Here is an 18923-nt window from a genome sequence, read left to right as displayed (position 1 = left end):
CTCTCCAGGTTAAAATGTTTGTTTTTCTAAGTAGAGAGTTTCTTACCTCAGCTTTCTTGAAAACTGTCTCTTTATGCAAAGCCTGTAGCTTTCTCAAGTATGTGGAATCTAGCTGTCGAGTTTCTTCCACCAGCTCCACCTATAAGAAAACAATAATAAAGTTTGTAACATCAAAAGAATGTGCATTATGAAAAAGTGGGGAAAGAATGCACAATTTGCCAATAACAGTGGGCTAAAAAACAAATTCACTTGCCAATAAAGTAAGTTAGTTTGGAGGCAAAAGCAGGAAGACCTACACAGTGAAAAACATTAGTTACAGCAAAGTCAGACTACAAACGCACAAGATAAAACAAAAGCTGCATACATTTCTGTGTAATGATATAACGCCACCAAAGATCATTCCTCCTTTCTGGATACCCCGTGTGAAATGACAGACAATGCAAACACATTGGGTGGGTCACATTCCCAGCTTCTATTCATTATAATGGGATAACAGTCATGAAAACCGGAGAAGGCAATGGCAACCCACTCCAGTACTCTTGCCTGGAAAATCTCATGGACGGAGAAGCCTGGTAGGCTGCAGTCCATGGGGTCACTAAGAGTCAGACATGACTGAGCGACTTCACATGAAGATAGGCACTGCTAGCTTTTGGGGACCAAATAATCCACAGTAGAACAAAAAAATGATGGGACTCTACTCAATCATGAAATTAAACCTCACAGTAGGACTCAGCCTTCAGTCTGTGTACTGCACTGCTTTAAACAGTCAAGAGAACAAGATCATTTTCCATTTCTCTACAGCTGGCAAGAATCAGTTTGGCTGACGGAGAACTTCCTGTATTTAATATTTAATTTTGGTTAAATCTCCTCGCTCATTCGTTTTCAGAAAGGGTCCGCATAATCCAGTCAGCCGAACTTTTACAGAAGTCCTTTGGGCAGAATTTAAGAAGCTTGTAGAATTAAGAGAAATTTACTTTTCCTTAAAAAAAAAGAGCATTTCATAAGAATCATGGCTAATGCCGAAACTTCTTGGTATTAGGGAAGTTAGCTATAATTCTAAATTACTTTTGTCATCGTGGGACCATACCTCAGATTCATTTTGCTCTATATCATGACTGGAGAGAATTTTTCAAAAATTTCATATGATATCCCAATATTCCTAGTGTAAAATATGCATTTCTGTGGTAGAAAGGATGGGAATGTTAATTTTTCAGGACAAAAAGAAATCAGGAATGAAATTTTCATTATTTTGGTCAATGAATTTAATAGGCCATCATGTTGTATTGGTTATAATTCAATAAGGTAAGGGTACATGCAATAACTTAATATTAAAAATACCCAAAAATGGCTTTTATTTGTGATTCAAATTAAACATTTAAAGAAATTTCCTCCACCCATCAATAAGAATAGTGAAAATATTCAAGCACCTAGACTTAAAATCAGCTCTTTTGGAATGAAAAAAGGTGTGTTGGCACTTTTCTCAAATCAAGCAGTCTGACCTGATGAACATCTGAGAGTGCTTTAAGTCACAGAATGTGGTTTCCACAATACATATGGAATGTTTACATTTTCCATGGGTGTAGTATTTACTGTAACTCATCCAGAATAAAAATACACAGGCTCCTTCCATTAATCAAAATTATTTAAAGCTGCTGCTGAGAAATGGCAAGAAATGACAAAACTAGTATATTATCATGGCACATTTTATTGGTTCACAAGAATCCAAAACTCAGATTTTTCTCTGCTGACATATTTGTAGACAGAATTAAAAATGACATCAATTTTTGTCTTTTGTTAGGAGACAACGGGGAAATGGGGAAAAACTAAGTTAATCAGTGCTTTCCCTGCCCTAAATTTGTGTCTGCCCAAATCTTAACTCTGAGTTCCTGGCCCACGTGAGCCCTTTCTCAGCTTTTCTCTCCTGCAGGTTAGCAATGTTGCCTGCCATCAGTTGTGCAGTAGACCTGAGTGGTTTACACACAGCTGATCAGTGCCGCTGTACCTTTCCATAAGCAGCTTGGTCTGACTTTATCATCTTTGTCCAAGGCTCAAGAAGGAGGAGGAGGATATATTCTTCTGCTGCATCAAAAAGGTCTTCAAATGGTGGTTGTATTTTCATATAAATTTCTCTTTTCTTTTCCTGTTGAAGTCCAATGTCAAGAGTGGCTGAAGGAGCAATGTATGTAGCAAAAAGATACTAAGGGAGAAGGGGGAGAAAGAAGAGAATATTGGAAGAAACCATATGGTTAGTAGATTCTTCAGCAAGGGCATTTTACAAAAGGTAAGAGAAAGCAAACTAGCTCAAGTAATTTCTTTCTTGAAAAGATGTGTAAAACTACTTAAGACAAAGCAAAGACTTTGCTTTACATTTTCTTTTCCTATTTCTTTGTTGGCAACTAGTGAACCAGTCAGTGGATCTTGTATAGGAGTACATGACTTGAATATTCCATTTTTTTTCCTCAGGTTACTACTATGTGTTATTATGATTGATTTCGGGTTATGCCTCTCCTATTTCCCCCTATGTTCATGACATTTCTAATACATTTGTGCTACTTTTCAAAGTAGTTTGAAATACTGTTTTGGAAAAAAGAGGCAAGAATACACCAGGGCTGAAAACTGGCTATCAGTCTTCTAGCTCTAGAGACCCAACAGACTACCTGCCTCACCCAGCTGACAAGCACTCTCCATTTGGTGTCCAATGCTGTTGGACATACTGTTCTTTCAGTCTTCTATATTTCCTCTAACCCATGCACCTTTTTTGCTTGATAAACTCTGAATTGTTCTTTAAAAACTGATATGGATTTATCCTCTTCTAGGAACACTTCATTCATATCCTTCTCTCAAGATCATACTTTCTACTAGGACACCTATCACACTACAGTGTCATCATATAATTATGTGTCTTCTCTTCTAGAACAAGGTCCTTGAGGGCAAATATTGTAGCTTAGTTTGTTGTGATTCTCCAACTCCTAAAACTGTTCTTGGTAGAGAGTAGATGCTATAAATGTACTGATTCCACAGAAAAGACTAATCATTTTTGTCTTGGAATAGGGAAGGAAAAGGTTCAGAAACCCTTCCAAGAAAAAAACAAGCTTCTTCCTTAATCTTTAATATGAATCTTTAAGATGAGTTGGAGTAAGTCAGACAAGAGAAGGGAGTTGATGATGGATAATTCTAGAAGAAGAAAAACATGGCCCAAGGCACGGAGATCTGAGGAAGTTTTATAACCTATGGAGAGAATCGAGGCTTCAAGTAGATAACCGGCTAGAAGAAAGAGGAGGCGAAGGGGCAACAGAGGATGAGATGATTGGATGACATCACCGACTCAATGGACATGAGCTTGAACAAACTGCGAGAGTTGGTAAAGGACAGGGAAGCCTGGTGTGCTACAGTCCACGGGGTCGCACAGAGCTGGACACGACTTAGTGAATGAACAACAATGAACGGAAGAGGCAGAATAAGAGAGGATCTGAAAGAGGCAGAATAAGAGAGGATGCTATAAAGGGAGACAGGCTCCAGAGCATGGATGTGATCTGTTATCTTTTGGTACTTTGAATTTTTACCTGAAGATATAAAATGAGGAATCTCTGAGGAGTGACATTATTAGGTACGAACTGTAGAAACAAATCACTGTGATATCATATGGATGAAATGGTTTGAGTAGATCAAAATTTAAGGCAACTTAAAAGTTAAAAATTTTACTTGCCAGACAAAAAATTATAGGCCACCTTCATCTCTTACTTGCTTTTTTGCAATAGCCTCCTAACTTGTCCTCTCAGGTTCTGCTTTGCTTGCTTATGGTCTTTTCTGACCACAGCAAACAGAGAAATTCTTTTGTGTATCACTCTTCCATTCAGACTTTCCAGTGACTTCCCATCTCACAAGTACAGCAGCCGAAATCCTTCTAAGTACCTATAATTAGAGCTTGGGGACGTTTCTCAGTGCTGAGAAGACAGGGATTATAGTTCAGGACCTGCCAGTGGGGAAGCCCCTGTAAACACTGCAGGCTCTCAAAACATTCTAAGAGCAGGGGTGGGCCAGATACACACTCTGGCCTAGAGTCTTTAAAGTGCCAAGTGAAAATAACTGCTAACCTGTAATTCTATACCTAAGAAAAAGTACCCTTCTAAAATGAAAAGAAAATAAAGATGTCATAAGTCAATAAACAAAACCAGAATTCATCACCAGCAGACATGCACTAAATAAATTCAATAAATTAATTAAAGGGAGGCCCTGGACAAAAGCAGGATGGAACAGAGAACAGCAGAAAACATAAATATTTAGGGAAATACCAATGCATATTGATTGTAAAATATAATAAAAATGAATAAGGTCAGAGGAAATAGTAAAAGAGCCTACGAAAAAGAAGTCAGAATTGAAGGTTCAGAATTCAAGTGCAATTGAAATGACCAACCATGATGCTCACTACAGGCAGAAAAGCAAATGAGGTTAGAGTCAGGGTAGTAATACAATAATAAGCAGGCAGAATATCAAAGAACTAGAAGCAAAAATAAAGGAAGAGCACGTGCAAATGGTTAAAAGGGAGGACCACAAAGTTCAGTATATAACAGGCGTTCAATAAATACTTGCCAAATAAATGAATGGAAGATAGTGGTCTCAACTGAAATTACAATCTGAAAGGGAAATTTCAGAGTTCAAAAATTTTAAGCTGGAGTACTTCCAAATTATCATGAATTCTAGTATATGGCAATCCCTATTGTAAGCTTAGAAGAAATGGAGATAAAAGACATTAAGACTGGGTAAGTTAAGGAACACTCTAGCATGTACATTACAAGGATTATTTGTATGGATGTTGAAAAAGCTTCAAAATGAGAAAAGAGAAAAAGTAGGGATAAATTTCATAAGTCATGTATTGAAATCTTCTAGGAAGATAAACAGAACTTAAAAGATCTTTAGATAATAATAATGAGGTTAAGGAGAGGGGAAATGAGAAGACAACAGACTTCAAAATTCTTGGAAGTTATTAAAAGATGAGACCAGAACCATAGCAGAGAACATCTTTTTCTTCCTAAGTGTTGTGAAAGACAGGAGAAGGGGGCATACTTAAGAGTCATTCTGGATATTCTATTTAGTTAGATATATTAAATTAAATTTGCAATCTGGAAAATCCCTTCCCTAAAACATAGGTTCCTAGCCTGCTGGATTTAATAGTTCAAAGTGAACCATACTATTCCAAATAATTCTAAAATATTCAAAATGAAAATTTCTTCATACATACACAACAATTTTTTTCTAACCTTGGGAGTCGTTTAGAAGAATGTCCTAACTCTAACTTGTTTAATAAGCTAAGACTGTATCAGATTCAAATCTACTCTTAAACTTTTCTAAATTAGAAGTTTTAAAAAGTGTACTAATTGAAATAATGTCTATACTAAGGTTGGAGAAGGAAATGGCAACCCACTCCAGTATTCCTGACTGGGAAATTCTATGGACAGAGGAGCCTGACAGGTTATGTCCATGGGATCACAGTCAGACAGGACTGAGCAACTGAGCACATACTAAGGTAAGCTAAGAAACTAAGACTAACTTGATCAAATTAACAACATTAAAAATATCTCCAGAATTTGTTTCAGTAATTTCAGATTTACCCAAAGGAAAGTAAACTTGACTCCCCAAATTACATAAGTTAAAATCAGTTGTTGGGGACGTCCCTGGGTGGTCTAGTGGTTAAGAATCCATCTTCCAATGCAGGAGACAAGGGTTCATCCCTGGTCCGGGAACTTGGGAACGAGATCCCACATGCCCTGGGGCAAATAAGCCTGTGCACTGCAACTAGTAACCCACGCACCTTGGAGCCCAAGCGCCACAGCTGGAAATAAGCCTGTGCGCCACAACTAAGATCTGATGCAGCCAAATACATAAGTATCAAAATAAAATACAATCACTCCCTATTTGGCAAAAAAAGGAAAAAAAGTTTTTATTATTGGCACACGAATATCTTCTAATGACAAAATAAAGCAACTTCTTTGTCACTGGGTCAGTTACATTCAAAACTGTAGTTTTAGAAGACTGACATGCCACATACCAAACTCTTTGTATAGACATCAGAGTGATCCCTTTGATTTAAAAGCATTAACAGTGAAGGGGGTAAAGTACAAAAGCAGCTGAAACGGTGACTCCAGTAGCAGTGACAGAAGTGCCTGTCAGGGAAAAAAGACACAGCTGTGTATAACGGACTTTTGGACTCAGAGAGAGAGGGAGAGGGCGGGATGATTTGGGAGAATGGCATTCTATCATGTATACTATCATGTAAGAATTGAATCGCCAGTCTATGTCTGACGCAGGATACAGCATGCTTGGGGCTGGTGCATGGGGATCACCCACAGAGATGTTATGGGGAGGGAGGTGGGAGGGGGTTTCATGTTTGGGAACACATGTAAGAATTAAAGATTTTAAAATTTAATAAAAAAAAAAAAAGAAAAAAAAATAAAAAATAAAAAAATAAAAAGTAAAAAAAAAAAAAAAAAAAAAAGAAGTGCCTGTCAGCTTCTGGAAGACATCCAAATCACTTCCTTTCCATTCCCAGTCTTGCCTTCACTCCTGGTGTCTTTTAAGATCTATGACTACCCACAGTCCTATAAGAGACTCTATATGCCATTTATATACTCTATCATACCTTCTGGAATTTTGACTTATGATTTTCTTCAGAATGACCTTGACTTCTCCTTGTTGTTCAGTTGCTAAGTCATGTCCATCCGACTCTTCATTACTCCATGGATGCTGGGCTCCTCTGTCTTCCACTGTCTCCCAGAATTTACTCAAATTCATTTCCACTGAGTCAGTGATGCTATCTAATCATCTTATCCTCTGCCGCCCTCTTCTCCTTTTGCCTTCAATCTTTCCCGGCATCAGGGTCTTTTCCAATAAATCAGCTCTTTGCATCAGGTGGCCAAAATACTGGAGCTTCAGCTTCAGTTTCAGTCCTTCCAATGAATATTCACGGTTGATTTCCTTTAAGATTGACTGGTTTGATCTCCTTTCTGTCCAAGGGACTCTCAAGAGTCTTCTCCAGCACCACAAAACAAAAGCATCAATTCTTAGGTGCTCAGCCTTCTTTATGGACCAGCACTCACATCCATATGTGACTAGGGGAAAAACCATAGCTTTGACTATATGGACTTTGTTGGCAAAGTGATGTCTCTGCTTTTCAATATGCTGTCTAGGTTTGTCATAGTTTTCCTTACAGTGAACAAGTGTCTTTTAATATCATGGCTGCAGTCACTGTCTGCAGTGATTCTGGAGCCCAAGGAAATAAAATCTGTCACTGCTTTCACTTTTTCCCCTTCTATCTGCCATGAAGTGATGGGACTAGATGCCATGACCTTAGTTTTTTGAATGTTATGTTTCAAGCCAGTTTTTTCACTCTTCTCTTTCATCAAGAGACTCTTCACTTTCTTCCATTAGAAGAAGAGACTCTTCACTTTCTTCCATTAGAGTGGTATCACCTGCATATCTGAGGCTGTTGATATTTCTCCTGGCAATCTTGATTCCAGGGCTTCCCCGGTGGCTCAACAGTAAAGAATCTGTCTGCAATGCCGGAGACGTGGCAGGAGATGTGGCACGAGCTGCAGGTTCAATCCCTGGGTTGGGAAGATCCCCTGGAGAAGGAAATGACAACCCATTCCAGTATTCCTGCCTGGAAAATCTCATAGACAGAGAAGCCTGGTAGGCTGCAGTCCATGGGTCGCAGAAGAATCAGACATGAGTCAGACACAACTTAACTAAACAACAATAACAAAGCTTGATTCCAGCTTGTGATTCATCCAGACCAGCATTTCCCATGATGTACTCTGCATATAAGTTAAATAAGCAGAGTGACAATATATAGTCTTATTATACTCCTTTCCCAATTTGGACCCAGTCAGTTATGTCCAGGTCTAACTGTGACTTGATCCACATACAGGAGACAGGTTAGGTGGTCTGGTACTTCCACCTCTTTAGGAATTTTCCACAGACTGTTGTGATCCACACAGTCAAAGGCTTTAGCATAGTCAATGAAACAGAAGTAGGTGTTTTTCTGGAATTCCCTTGCTTTTTCCATGATCCAATGAATGTTGGCAATTTGATCTCTGGTTCCTTTGCGTCTTCAAAACCCAGCTTATACATCTGGAAGTTCTCTGTTCACATACTGCTGAAGCCTAGCTTGAAGGATTTTTAGCATAACCTTGCTAGCCTGTGAAATGAGTGCAACTGTATGGTAGTCTGAACATTATTTGGCACTCTCCTTCTTTGGGATTGGAATGAAAACTGACCTTTTCCAGTTCTGTGGCCACTGCTGAGTTTTTCACTTTACCATTTACTATGTTAATAGCACAGCTTCCTCTCTGACCATTATTCACCAAGCTTTGGTTTACTTTTAGCACAATCTGCAGCTTCTTCTTGTCCTCTAAACAAATTGTGCACCACACTTTCTTATGTAGCTGGAACTGAAGACTGGCCATCATTTCACCTACACTCTTAAAATACCCTCAATTCCTCCCACCTCAATCTTCTGCTTTGTCAAGGCTCAGTTCTGCTCAGCCTAATAATTTATTCATTTTTCCAATGCTATCCTCAAGAACCCAATAAAATCTGTGATAACTGATTCCATTATAAATAGACTTTAAAAAACAAAAGCAACAACAAAACCTCAACTGTGACTGCAGAGCTTGGCAGAATTTTATTTCTCAACTTTGCCATGCTCTTTAAAGCTCTCAACTGTACCCTTATGCTTCTCGATGTTCAGTGGACTTTATCTTCCACTTAACTGGGAAAACCACTGGTATGAATGTCCTCAACTTTCCTCTTAAGAGCTTTCTTTGAAATCTTTCTCTTTCCTCTGATGTTTCAACAGACTTCTTTCCAAGGCTAAATTACTCATTCGTGCTCTTGACTCCACTTTCACAGAACTGCAACACCAATTACACCCTTAACCTACCTGTCTATTGATATCATCTCTTTCCAAATGCTTCAAAGGTTTTCAAGCAAAGCATCTCTCCTCTTCTAAAATATTTTCCCTATTTTGTCCACAAATATCACCCCCTTTCTCTCTTTCCCTTTCCTACAAAACTTCATCATTCCTTTTCTCTCATTCCTCAAACTATTGCAGTCTGGTTCTCATGCTAATGAAACTGATGCCCAAGTTCTCAAAGACCTACATAACTGCCAGTTCAATAGTTTCCCTCCTTAATCTTCCCCCTACTTGATTCCTTACACAGCTTTGACACTATTGACTCTCCTTTGCCTTCAACACTTTCTCCAAATTCTCTGCCAATTTCCATTCTTAGGCTCCTGTGTTGATTCCTCTTTATCCATATCTCTGCCCCCGGCAAAGAAGTCATTCTTTAAAGTGCTATGTTCAACTTTTAATATATTTTCTTCTTAAAGCACATTCTCTCCATTTCTGACACATGCCAGGCCCTCTCTCAAAGGACTTAGGTGCTCTATGACTTCTCTGTACTCCACCCTCACCTTCTCTTCCCCTTTGCTGAGCTTCCGTTAAATATTTATCCTAGGGGACTGGGTCTTCCTTGGCTCCTGAAGCCTGGCTTAGGTATGATTCTTATGTGTGCTCGTAGGACCATATCTGTATGTTTCTCCCACTGCACTATAAACTCTGTGAAGACATATTTGATCTCCTTTATTACTGTATCCCTAGCAGCTACCATAATGCTAAATTTAGAATGAATGAAAGACTTCATCCATTCTCATAGACTTAATCAATTCTACGTGGAAGAAACCCAAATATATACAACTTTAGACCTGATTTCCTTCCTGAACTGAAAACCTTGGCTAAGACCTGTCTACTTGTTATAACTACATGGATAGCCTACGGACCCTCAAACTCAATGACTCAGTAATATAACTCATTATCTATTCTCCCAAGCCTCTCTGGGTTTCGAGTATTCATTACTAACATATCATTCACAGAACAGTCTTTGATCTTTTCCCACTTTCCTCTCCTCCTTCTCATATGCCAGTCTTATAAATTTAATTCTCTATACTAAAACGAGAAACTGACAAGTATAAAACTATAAGGAGGAAATAAGGGGCAGCAGTTCCATTCCACCAAAAACAATCAAATGCTGTCTTCTGGTCAAGCTCAATCAGACCCTTTTCAGGTCACTTCCCGCTTCCTGACCTCACACTCATATTGTGCTCTATAAAGCCACAGGCGTCCATGTACACTTGCTATTGTCTTTCATCTATTTTGTTCCAGTTTTACTGGGATATAATTGACCCATAGCACTGTAAAAATTTAAGCTGTATGGCATAATGATTTGAGTTACATGTATCATGAAACAGTAAGTTAACATCCATCATCTCAGAAACAAAAATAAAAAGAATTTTTTCCTTGTGATGAGAACTATTAGTGTCTACTCTCTTAATTTTCATATACATTATATAGCAACATTAACTATAGTCACCATATTGTATATTACATCCCTAGAACTTATTTATCTCACAACTGGAAGTTTGTTCCTTTTGTCCACCCTCATCCAATTTCCCCTCCCCATACCACCCACTTCCGATGACCACAAATCTGATCTCTTTCTATGAGTCTCTTTTTTTCACAAATGATTTAACTGCATATCTCAGTGCCTCAAGGAGCTACAGTTAGGGTGCCATGTGACTTCATTCTAGTTTAAGCCTACTGTCCTGGCATAATTATTACTAGTTTCCTTTTTATTTTCAAAAGAATCCTGGTTTAGATGATAAATTATATGGTCTCTCCATATTTAACTGCCACCAGTTTTATAAAATTAAAGTTTCTCTGAAACAAGATTCCTAGAAGTGCTGAGCACTTATTTAAAGCTAAAAATAAAGGAAAGAAAGGTAGAATATTCCTTTCTATGAAACATGCATCTGTCTAATTTGCAATCATATGAACTGAATAGCTGAAGCTATTGAAGCTATGAATTGAATATCAAAAGCCAAAATCCCAAAACTGGTATATTTTATGTGAAAGTTGGATTGAAGCTTTACAGACTTCCCTATTAAGAATAAATGCTCTAAATGAAAATCTTAAAAGGAATTTTAAAACATTTCCCCTCTCTGATCATACCTAAACCTAGGTATTTGCCCTCCCACTTTTTGTTTTGTTTTCTTGCAGCTAGTTTATCAGAACATTATTCATTATCACCTAAATAACTTTTCTTTGATCAAGTATCAACCCCTGCTATGATAATCCTAGCTAGCATAATGATATCCCCTAGCATATGATAATCCCCTGCTAGCATAATCCTGACGAGTAATACACGCCCCTCGCCTTCCAGATTCTTCACCAGTTTCATTATAAAATCACAGAGCTGGAAGCCTTAGGAAGGGGTTGGAGGTCTACACTGTGCACGTTTATTGGCTTCCTTTGAGGCTTGGTCTCTTGTCTCTCCCTCTTCCTCACATCCCAAGGTGGGTGGGGACAAAGATGGTTAAGGGGGTAAAGAGAAGAAAATTGATCTGTCAGTCCTTAATAAGGCCAAACAATAAGTCTATAGTACATTCAACTTAAATTTGCCATTAAAATCTGAGAATGTCTTTCTGTGTTTCTAATAATCCAGAGATAATCTTTAGGTGAATAACTGACCAACTGATAATATATAACAAACACAAGGGATACAATCATATATATGAAACAAAATTAAAAAGTTAACACCTTTTGTTGTTGTTGTTTAGTTGCTAAGTCCTATCCGACTCTTTGTGACCCCATGGACTGTAGCCCCCCAGGCTCCTTTGTCCATGGAATTCTCCAGACAAGAACACTGGAGTGGGGAGCCACTTCCTTCTCCAGGGGATCTTCCCCAACCAGGGATCAAACCTGTGTCTCCTGCATTGGCAGGCAAAGTCTTTACTGCTGAGCCACCAGAGAAGCCAACAGCACCTTTAAGATCTCTATAAAGATGGTGGAAATCATTTTTAAGTTGATGTAAACTGACTTTAAAATGGAATATAAAGATCATGCTTTATTATACCTAATAAACAATATGGACTTCCCTGGTGGCTCAGACGGTAAAGCGCCTGTCTACAATGCAGGAGACCTGGGTTCAATCCCTGGGTCGGGAAGATTTCCTGGAGAAGGAAATGGCAACCCACTCCAGTACTCTTGCCTAGAAAACCCCGTAGACGGAGGAGCCTGGTGTCCATGGGGTCGCAAAGAGTCGGACACAACTGAGTGACTTCACTTCACTTCAATGAACAATATAGTCTAATTATGGGTTAGAAGAGGCTTCCCTGGTGGCTTAGATGGTAAGAAATCTGCCTGCAATGCAAGAGACCTGGGTTTGATTGCTGCATAAGAAAGATGCCCTGGAGAAGGGAATGGCAACCCACTCCAGTATTCTTGCCTAGAGAATTCCATGGACAGAGGAGCCTGGTGGGCTATAGCCCACGGGGTCGCAAAGAGTCCAGCACAACTGAGTGACTAACACACATATGGGTTAGAAACTCACTGTTTAAGTATCCTGGATCACTTGCTTTTTTATTGGCCACCCAGTTTGTCCTTTCTAGCCACTGAGGAAATAACAATGTAGCTAATGTTGGAGGAGAAAAAGCTCCCTTCATATCAGAGTCAGCTACTCTGATTCACATTAAAGCCGAGATTCACTCAAGGCACAGCTGTGGCCTACATGATTCCAATTTAAACACTAACCTATGATGCTTTAACAACCCACAGGGAAATTTTTGAGAAGGGATACAAGCACTGCCTGTCTGTGATCAGACTGCCTGGCACTGCACTCAGCATGGCTCTCTCTAGACCTCATCTCTCCTGGAGACACTCAAAGGTTATGTAATCAGGAAATGCACCACGGGCGGCTTGCCCAGCCCTGCTCTACACCTGTGTCTGTGACTCACTCTCTTGGCATCTGAATCGGATACGGGGAAAAAAATCAACGCCTCCCCCTGAAACATGTCTTAGGATCTTGAAATTCTGGAAGTTAATTTTCTTGTTTAGCTAAACTCTCAAGCCTATGATGAAAAAATAGATGGAGGATAGATATCTTGGAGACAGGAGGAAGAATGGAATTGGAGAGTGGAATGGTGAAACAAACTGGGAGAAAAGGAGAGAGAAAGAGAGAGGGAGGAAGGGGAGGGAGGGAAACATTTTGATAAATGTTTGATTTCTAAAGGATAGTGAGATGACAAACAGATTTACTCTGAATACACATTAGCTTGTTGGAATTATAGGGGAAAATACAAAAATGTTTCTATTTGCCTCTTCAAGGAAATCTCAGATGCTTCATTACTTAGAGCTAATATCCTGAACACAACAGCTGTATTGCACTACATAGGAGATGGCTCAAATTAAAATATGACATTTCCCGTTGCAATTTATATTTTTTCCAATGCTAAGATATTTTCTGCACAAGATTTCAGAATTGCCACTTAATAGTTTTCAAAATCAAGCATGTTATGAGCATATTCTTGGATGAAAGTGGACCCCAATCTCCTTTTAAATATATCACAATGCATTCCAGGCTTGGTATTCCAATATTTTATTGATTCTCATAGACCCTGGAACGTATTGATGCTTTCTTACTGCATCATAAAGTCTAGATGAACATACTTGCGGAAGGAGAATTTAGGGTTTATTGAGTTTATTCTTGTTTTTTACAGTGTAAAAAGAAAAGAAAAAATGAAACAACTTCCAAAACTATCTGTGCTATTTGGATTTCTCTTTGTACCAAAGGCTAAATGATGACAGCTCTGGGGTTAGATTCCAATTATCATGCTGTAGAAGCACCCAGCAAAGTACTCTGGCTGTGCCAAAGGTGAGCACAGTCTTTGGGAAAGCATCTTTTCCATAAGTAGGGGCCATTTGATGAGCTGCAGCTTGACACTCATCTGTGTTCCAATGAAAATAAGAACGATGTCTGTGTAGCCTTAAAAGGCAAAGTCAAGACTAACACCAAATGTTGCAGCACATGTGTTGATTTGCTATGTTACATTTCAGCTGTTAGTTATGTTAATGGAACAGTTTCACATAATTCGTCTTGATGTATTTACTTTAATGATCGTATATATGTATCTCTCCCTGATTGCCTGGTAACACTGATCGCATGATGTTCTGCTGTCACCACCAGGCCAGGGCTGGAAGTAAGAAAAAAGAGAAATGTAAAATTTCAACAGCAGAACTGTATGACGTAAAATGAGTCCCTCAGTACACTAGGTACAAGATGTGTAAAAACCTATATGCTGCGAGATCTTAACACCTGACTACAGGACAACGAGCAGAGCATACCATCAAGTTAATAAAACCAGGGACATCTAAAAAGTAGATTTTCAAAACAACCTATTAAAGTATTTCAAAAATTAGGAGAAAACAATCAGGCTTCAGCATTCAGCGTCATTAGCAAGTCCTTTTTCCTTAGATCCATGACTCCACTGCAGTGGTAAAAGAAGGAAATCTAATCACGTAAAGCTACACAAAGATATGTATCTTTCACTGTCTTCTATTAATAGTAATTGTCCAACATGCCCACCAAGAGAGTGGAGGAACTGTAAAGCTGTCTGCTGTTGCTATTTCCTTCGACTTACTGGGAGGTAGCATTAGGGTCCTGCCAGATGGACTCACAGGGTGGTATCAAAGACCTCGCTAGCCCCTGGGAAGAAGAAATAGCCCATAAAACCCATGGCACTATTTGATACACTCAAAAGACAAAAGCAACTTTAGCTACTGAAATATACAAAGACTTTCCTTTCCCCCAGTTTATACTAAATAAATTGTGCGGGCTCTGGAGAGTCTAGAGCAAAGATAATACTCTTTCTTTGGTAGGTACAGGCGACGGGTTCGTAGGCACTCTCTAACGGGTAGAGGAAATTATTTGACGGTGAAAGGTCAGGGTCTCCAGGAATAACATTAGAGAAACATAAGGCTGAGAGGATTAGAGTGATCCTTTCCCCTGTCATTATCTCTTCCTCCACTGTATGCTGCGACCAACTCACAAAAGCTAATTCATGAATTTTCAGGTATTTGCTGAATAGGGTTGTTAAATTCAATCACTATCAGAAATTGTATAAACTTACAATTAAATAAATTATATTAAAAACAAAGATAACAAATACTCAAAACCCATTACTTCCTCATGATTTCACTGTCTTAGGACTGTCCATGCTCTTGAGGTTATTCACCTCTACTCTGGTGAAAATACTACATACTGGTGGGCTGCTGCGCCTCTCCTCCCAACTCTGGGCTCAGTAATGCCTCTTGGGAGCTTGAAATCAACCACATGGACAGTATTCACACCCGGAGATCAGCAAATGCTACAAATCAGGGCTGCTTCGCTGCCACTCAGAGAGGCGGTTATTAAACATTTATCATCATACCACTGATTATAAGGCAAAGATATTTCTCTTTTCCTGTCAGGATTACTAAAGAAAGAGAAATAAAGTTGGAAAAAAGCAAATGACACCAACTAATTCAAATGCTTGCTGGAGGCAAAGCTACATACCAGAATATACTAATTCAGGCCAGAATGTGCCAATTTATAACACTGTTTACTTCAATAATGTTTAACTGGCATCCATCTGTAAAAATAAGGCTACAGTAAAGTTCTTTTTCATAGTTAAAAGTCAAACTACAAGAGCAGGACAAGTAAGTTTTTCTTTTAAATTGTTTACATTCTGAATAGTCTTTATTTAGAAAATGGCAAAGTTAAGCTTCAAATGTTAAATTTAACTTCAGTCTGATTCGTAAATCAGAACAGGTAAGAGTTTAGTTGGGAAGAGCTTGTTAATGTGTCCTCATGAGAAAGTACTAAGAGCAGCTACAAAGAAGAACCTTTAAAACATAATGAGAAGTAACACCAGTACTAATGGATCTTGATGTAGTGTCTGGACCCTGAAGAGACCAAGATCACTTCACAGATAATCTTGAACACAACAGAACAGATGTCCACTACATTGTAATAACAACAAAAAACCGTATTACTGTACTTGAAGGCAAACAGCAAGTAACGTGGGATCTTCTCAACTGAGCTCAGTAATTCCATCCTTGGAATTCATATTAAAAAAATGAAATGAAACTGTGCCAAAAAGCTAAAGGCAAAGAGTCCCTGGAGGGGTTTATAAAAGGAATGTAAATGCCTTGATATGGGACACTTTCAGAAATCACAAAATATTTACTTCAACAAAAAGAAAAGTCTGTTTTCATAACTTCACAGCTCTAGCAGCATAGAACATCATTATCTGAGTTCATATGAGGCAGAAAAAAGAAAATAACGAGCAAGTTCAAGCAATCCAATTTTTTTTTTTCTGTAAAAGGAGGAAAAAATGATGATTTTTAATGACCTCTCATATCCCACAAGAAACTCAAAAACATTACTGAGGAGCTATGCCGAGAGGGAATAAATTACAGATGGAGCTTTCCACAAATGGATTTTTATGTGAAGGACACTGGGTTTTTCAATTAGGAATCTTAAAGATGAGATCTAGAGATTGCAACATCCTGATACTGAGGCAAACTACTGCAGAGATCAACATGAGATGGAGTTGCACAAAAATGATAATGTGATGACAATCAAACAGAGAATTTCTGGCAAGTACTCTGACTCTACTAAGTAGAATTCAACGCAGAAGAGAACCTAAGAAAACGCCAATAGGATAAAAGTGTAAAACAAACTTGAATCATTTTGGACAGAAAGAAAAACCAAAAGGAAAAACAACATGTTAAGTAAAGCCAAAAGCAAACCACAAGCTCAAGGGACAAAATAGACTAGGCTTAAGACTGATTTGGGCCATTGCTTAAGGTATTTTAAGCAAAACTGATTAAGTATATGATGGAATAAAATCACAAAAAGAATTATTACTAAGGCATTTAGGAAACCTAAGCAACAGGATTTTACTTTCTATAATTTTTGAATTCAATTAAAAAAATTTTAACAGACAAAAGCTATATATATATATATATATATATATATATATATTTAAACTAATGGAATTATTTAGTCTTTAATAAAACTAATTCCTTGAAAAGTGAACAGAGAATACTTCAATGAGAAAAGTATGATATATTAACATTTTTGGCCTAAAAATCCTGCCTCACAGAGAAGCTAATCCATGCCAACAAAGTATAAAAAACTGATACTAAAACCAGCATATTGAAGAATTACTTTACAATGAGAAAATCAACCACCAAACAGGTGGGATATTGACATTCACCAGCACAGCACCTTGGAAAGCAAGCTCAAGTGTAGCAGGTTGCTTTGAGTCAGAATAAGTGAGGTTAACTATGCTTCTGTGAATTTCTCTGTTTCCAGAGCTATCACGCTGACACCGTCCTCACAGGAGCAGCTGGTTGAGTGCAGCACTTCAACTGCAAGGTCAGGGACTAGTCTGTGACACATCCCTTTTTGGATGCTGCTGCTGACCAAAGCCTGTTCTTACCTGGGACTCTTTTCCTTTAGATGTACGGGTACATTCATTACAAGTCTTAAGACCTATGAAGCCATTCTGTCTCTAGACAACTGCTCATATCGCTTCTGAATTAGTACACACTGATTTAACAGTATAAGTTTTAGAAAGCAACCTTGTTTCTGAGTTCAGTGAGGAGGGAGGAGACAGGGGGATTTCACTGTTGCTCCAGTGAAGCTTGTAAAAAGCTCCTTATTTACACCACTCTTAGACTATAAACATAGCATGTCTGGAAAGTCAGAATTTTGATCACTGTTGAAGCTGGGTGATAGTACATGGGGCTCATTAAGTTATTTTATCAACATTTTTTAAAAAATTTAAAAACATCTGGCTGGTAGTCATTTATAAATAATCAATTATTATTTATAATTAGGTTCATACTAATAATATATTGCAAAGAATATAAGCCTGCCAATGACTTCATTCAGTCCTTCAAAAAATACTATAGCACCTTTTAGATGCAGCTTCAGTTCTGAATATACAAGGTAAAAAAAGCAGACTCTCTTCTTAGAACTTATAGTCCAGTGGCGGAAAATGAAATTCGATATTCAATGTTGACAATATTTTAAGATATCAAAGTGAAAAGTTAAACATGGTAACCACCAGTGGTAAAGAATCTGCCTGCAATGCGGGAGACTCAGGTTTGATCCCTGGAGAGGGGAATGGCAATCCACTCCAGTATTCTTGCCTGGAGAATTCCATGGACAGAGGAGCCTGGTGAGCTACAGTCCATGGGATCACAAAGAGTCGGACATGACTTATCAACCAACACTTTCACTTTCACACTTTTAATTGATTTGTTCAATAAATAAACAGAGACTTCTTAGTATAGAGTCTGGAGTCAAACCTTGGTTCTAATTCGAAGTTCACTAACCGCCAAACGGAAAGAATTGCCTTAGGAAATTACTCAGCTTCTCTAACAAGTCTATAAAATGGACGAACACTAATATCTACCTCTTAGAACTGTCCAAGAATTAAATAAAATTATCCATGTAAAGTGACTTCCATAGAACCTGACAGATAGTAAACATTAAATAAAGGTCAGGTATACTGATAATTATGGTTTAGAGTTCAGGTGTTGATTTTTCTGGAAACAAAAGGATTGAAAGAGGATGTTTTTTGGCCCATAATCCTGTAATATTCAAACTCTTAGGACTGAACACGGGTAGCTGGTATCAACATCAGGAACAGGTGAAACGAATGAATAACTGTAAGTCAGAAAGCTGGCTGTTACACGTGTTCTTCCTGAGTCCACTAGCAAGTGCCACAAAATGGGAAGCAAGATGAGAACCCAGCGGATTCCGCGCTCAGTGATTCATAGAGCTCAAAGAGTCCAAGCCCGGCTGCTGCTTGAGACACCATCTCTCTGGTAACAAAAACAAATAATGTAACAACGCCTGAATAACAACAGCCCTGACACTCACAAACAACCTAATTATAAAGACACTGAAATTAAAGAAGTGCATGATTTTCCACATTTAATCATCGCCCCAACCTTCCCCCTCACACATGCCCAT

The 18923-nt window shown here is 38.4% G+C and overlaps 1 protein-coding gene across 1 annotated transcript in view; it reads right to left on the bottom strand.

The window, feature by feature from the left end:
- Positions 1-18923, bottom strand: part of RGS22 (regulator of G protein signaling 22) — a 137585-nt gene that overhangs the window by 42500 nt on the left and 76162 nt on the right. Inside the window, exons 15-16 of the mRNA XM_068983437.1 lie at positions 2003-2197; positions 47-139 (exon numbers count right to left, since the gene is read on the bottom strand). Of these exons, the coding sequence (XP_068839538.1) occupies positions 47-139; positions 2003-2197 (288 nt within the window). The remainder of the gene's footprint in view (positions 1-46; positions 140-2002; positions 2198-18923) is intronic.

The sequence above is a fragment of the Capricornis sumatraensis genome, chromosome 11 (genome assembly GCF_032405125.1).
Source record: "Capricornis sumatraensis isolate serow.1 chromosome 11, serow.2, whole genome shotgun sequence".
NCBI lineage: Eukaryota > Metazoa > Chordata > Mammalia > Artiodactyla > Bovidae > Capricornis > Capricornis sumatraensis.
Note: the sequence above shows the minus strand (reverse complement) of the source record. Positions and strands in the feature narration are given on the sequence as shown.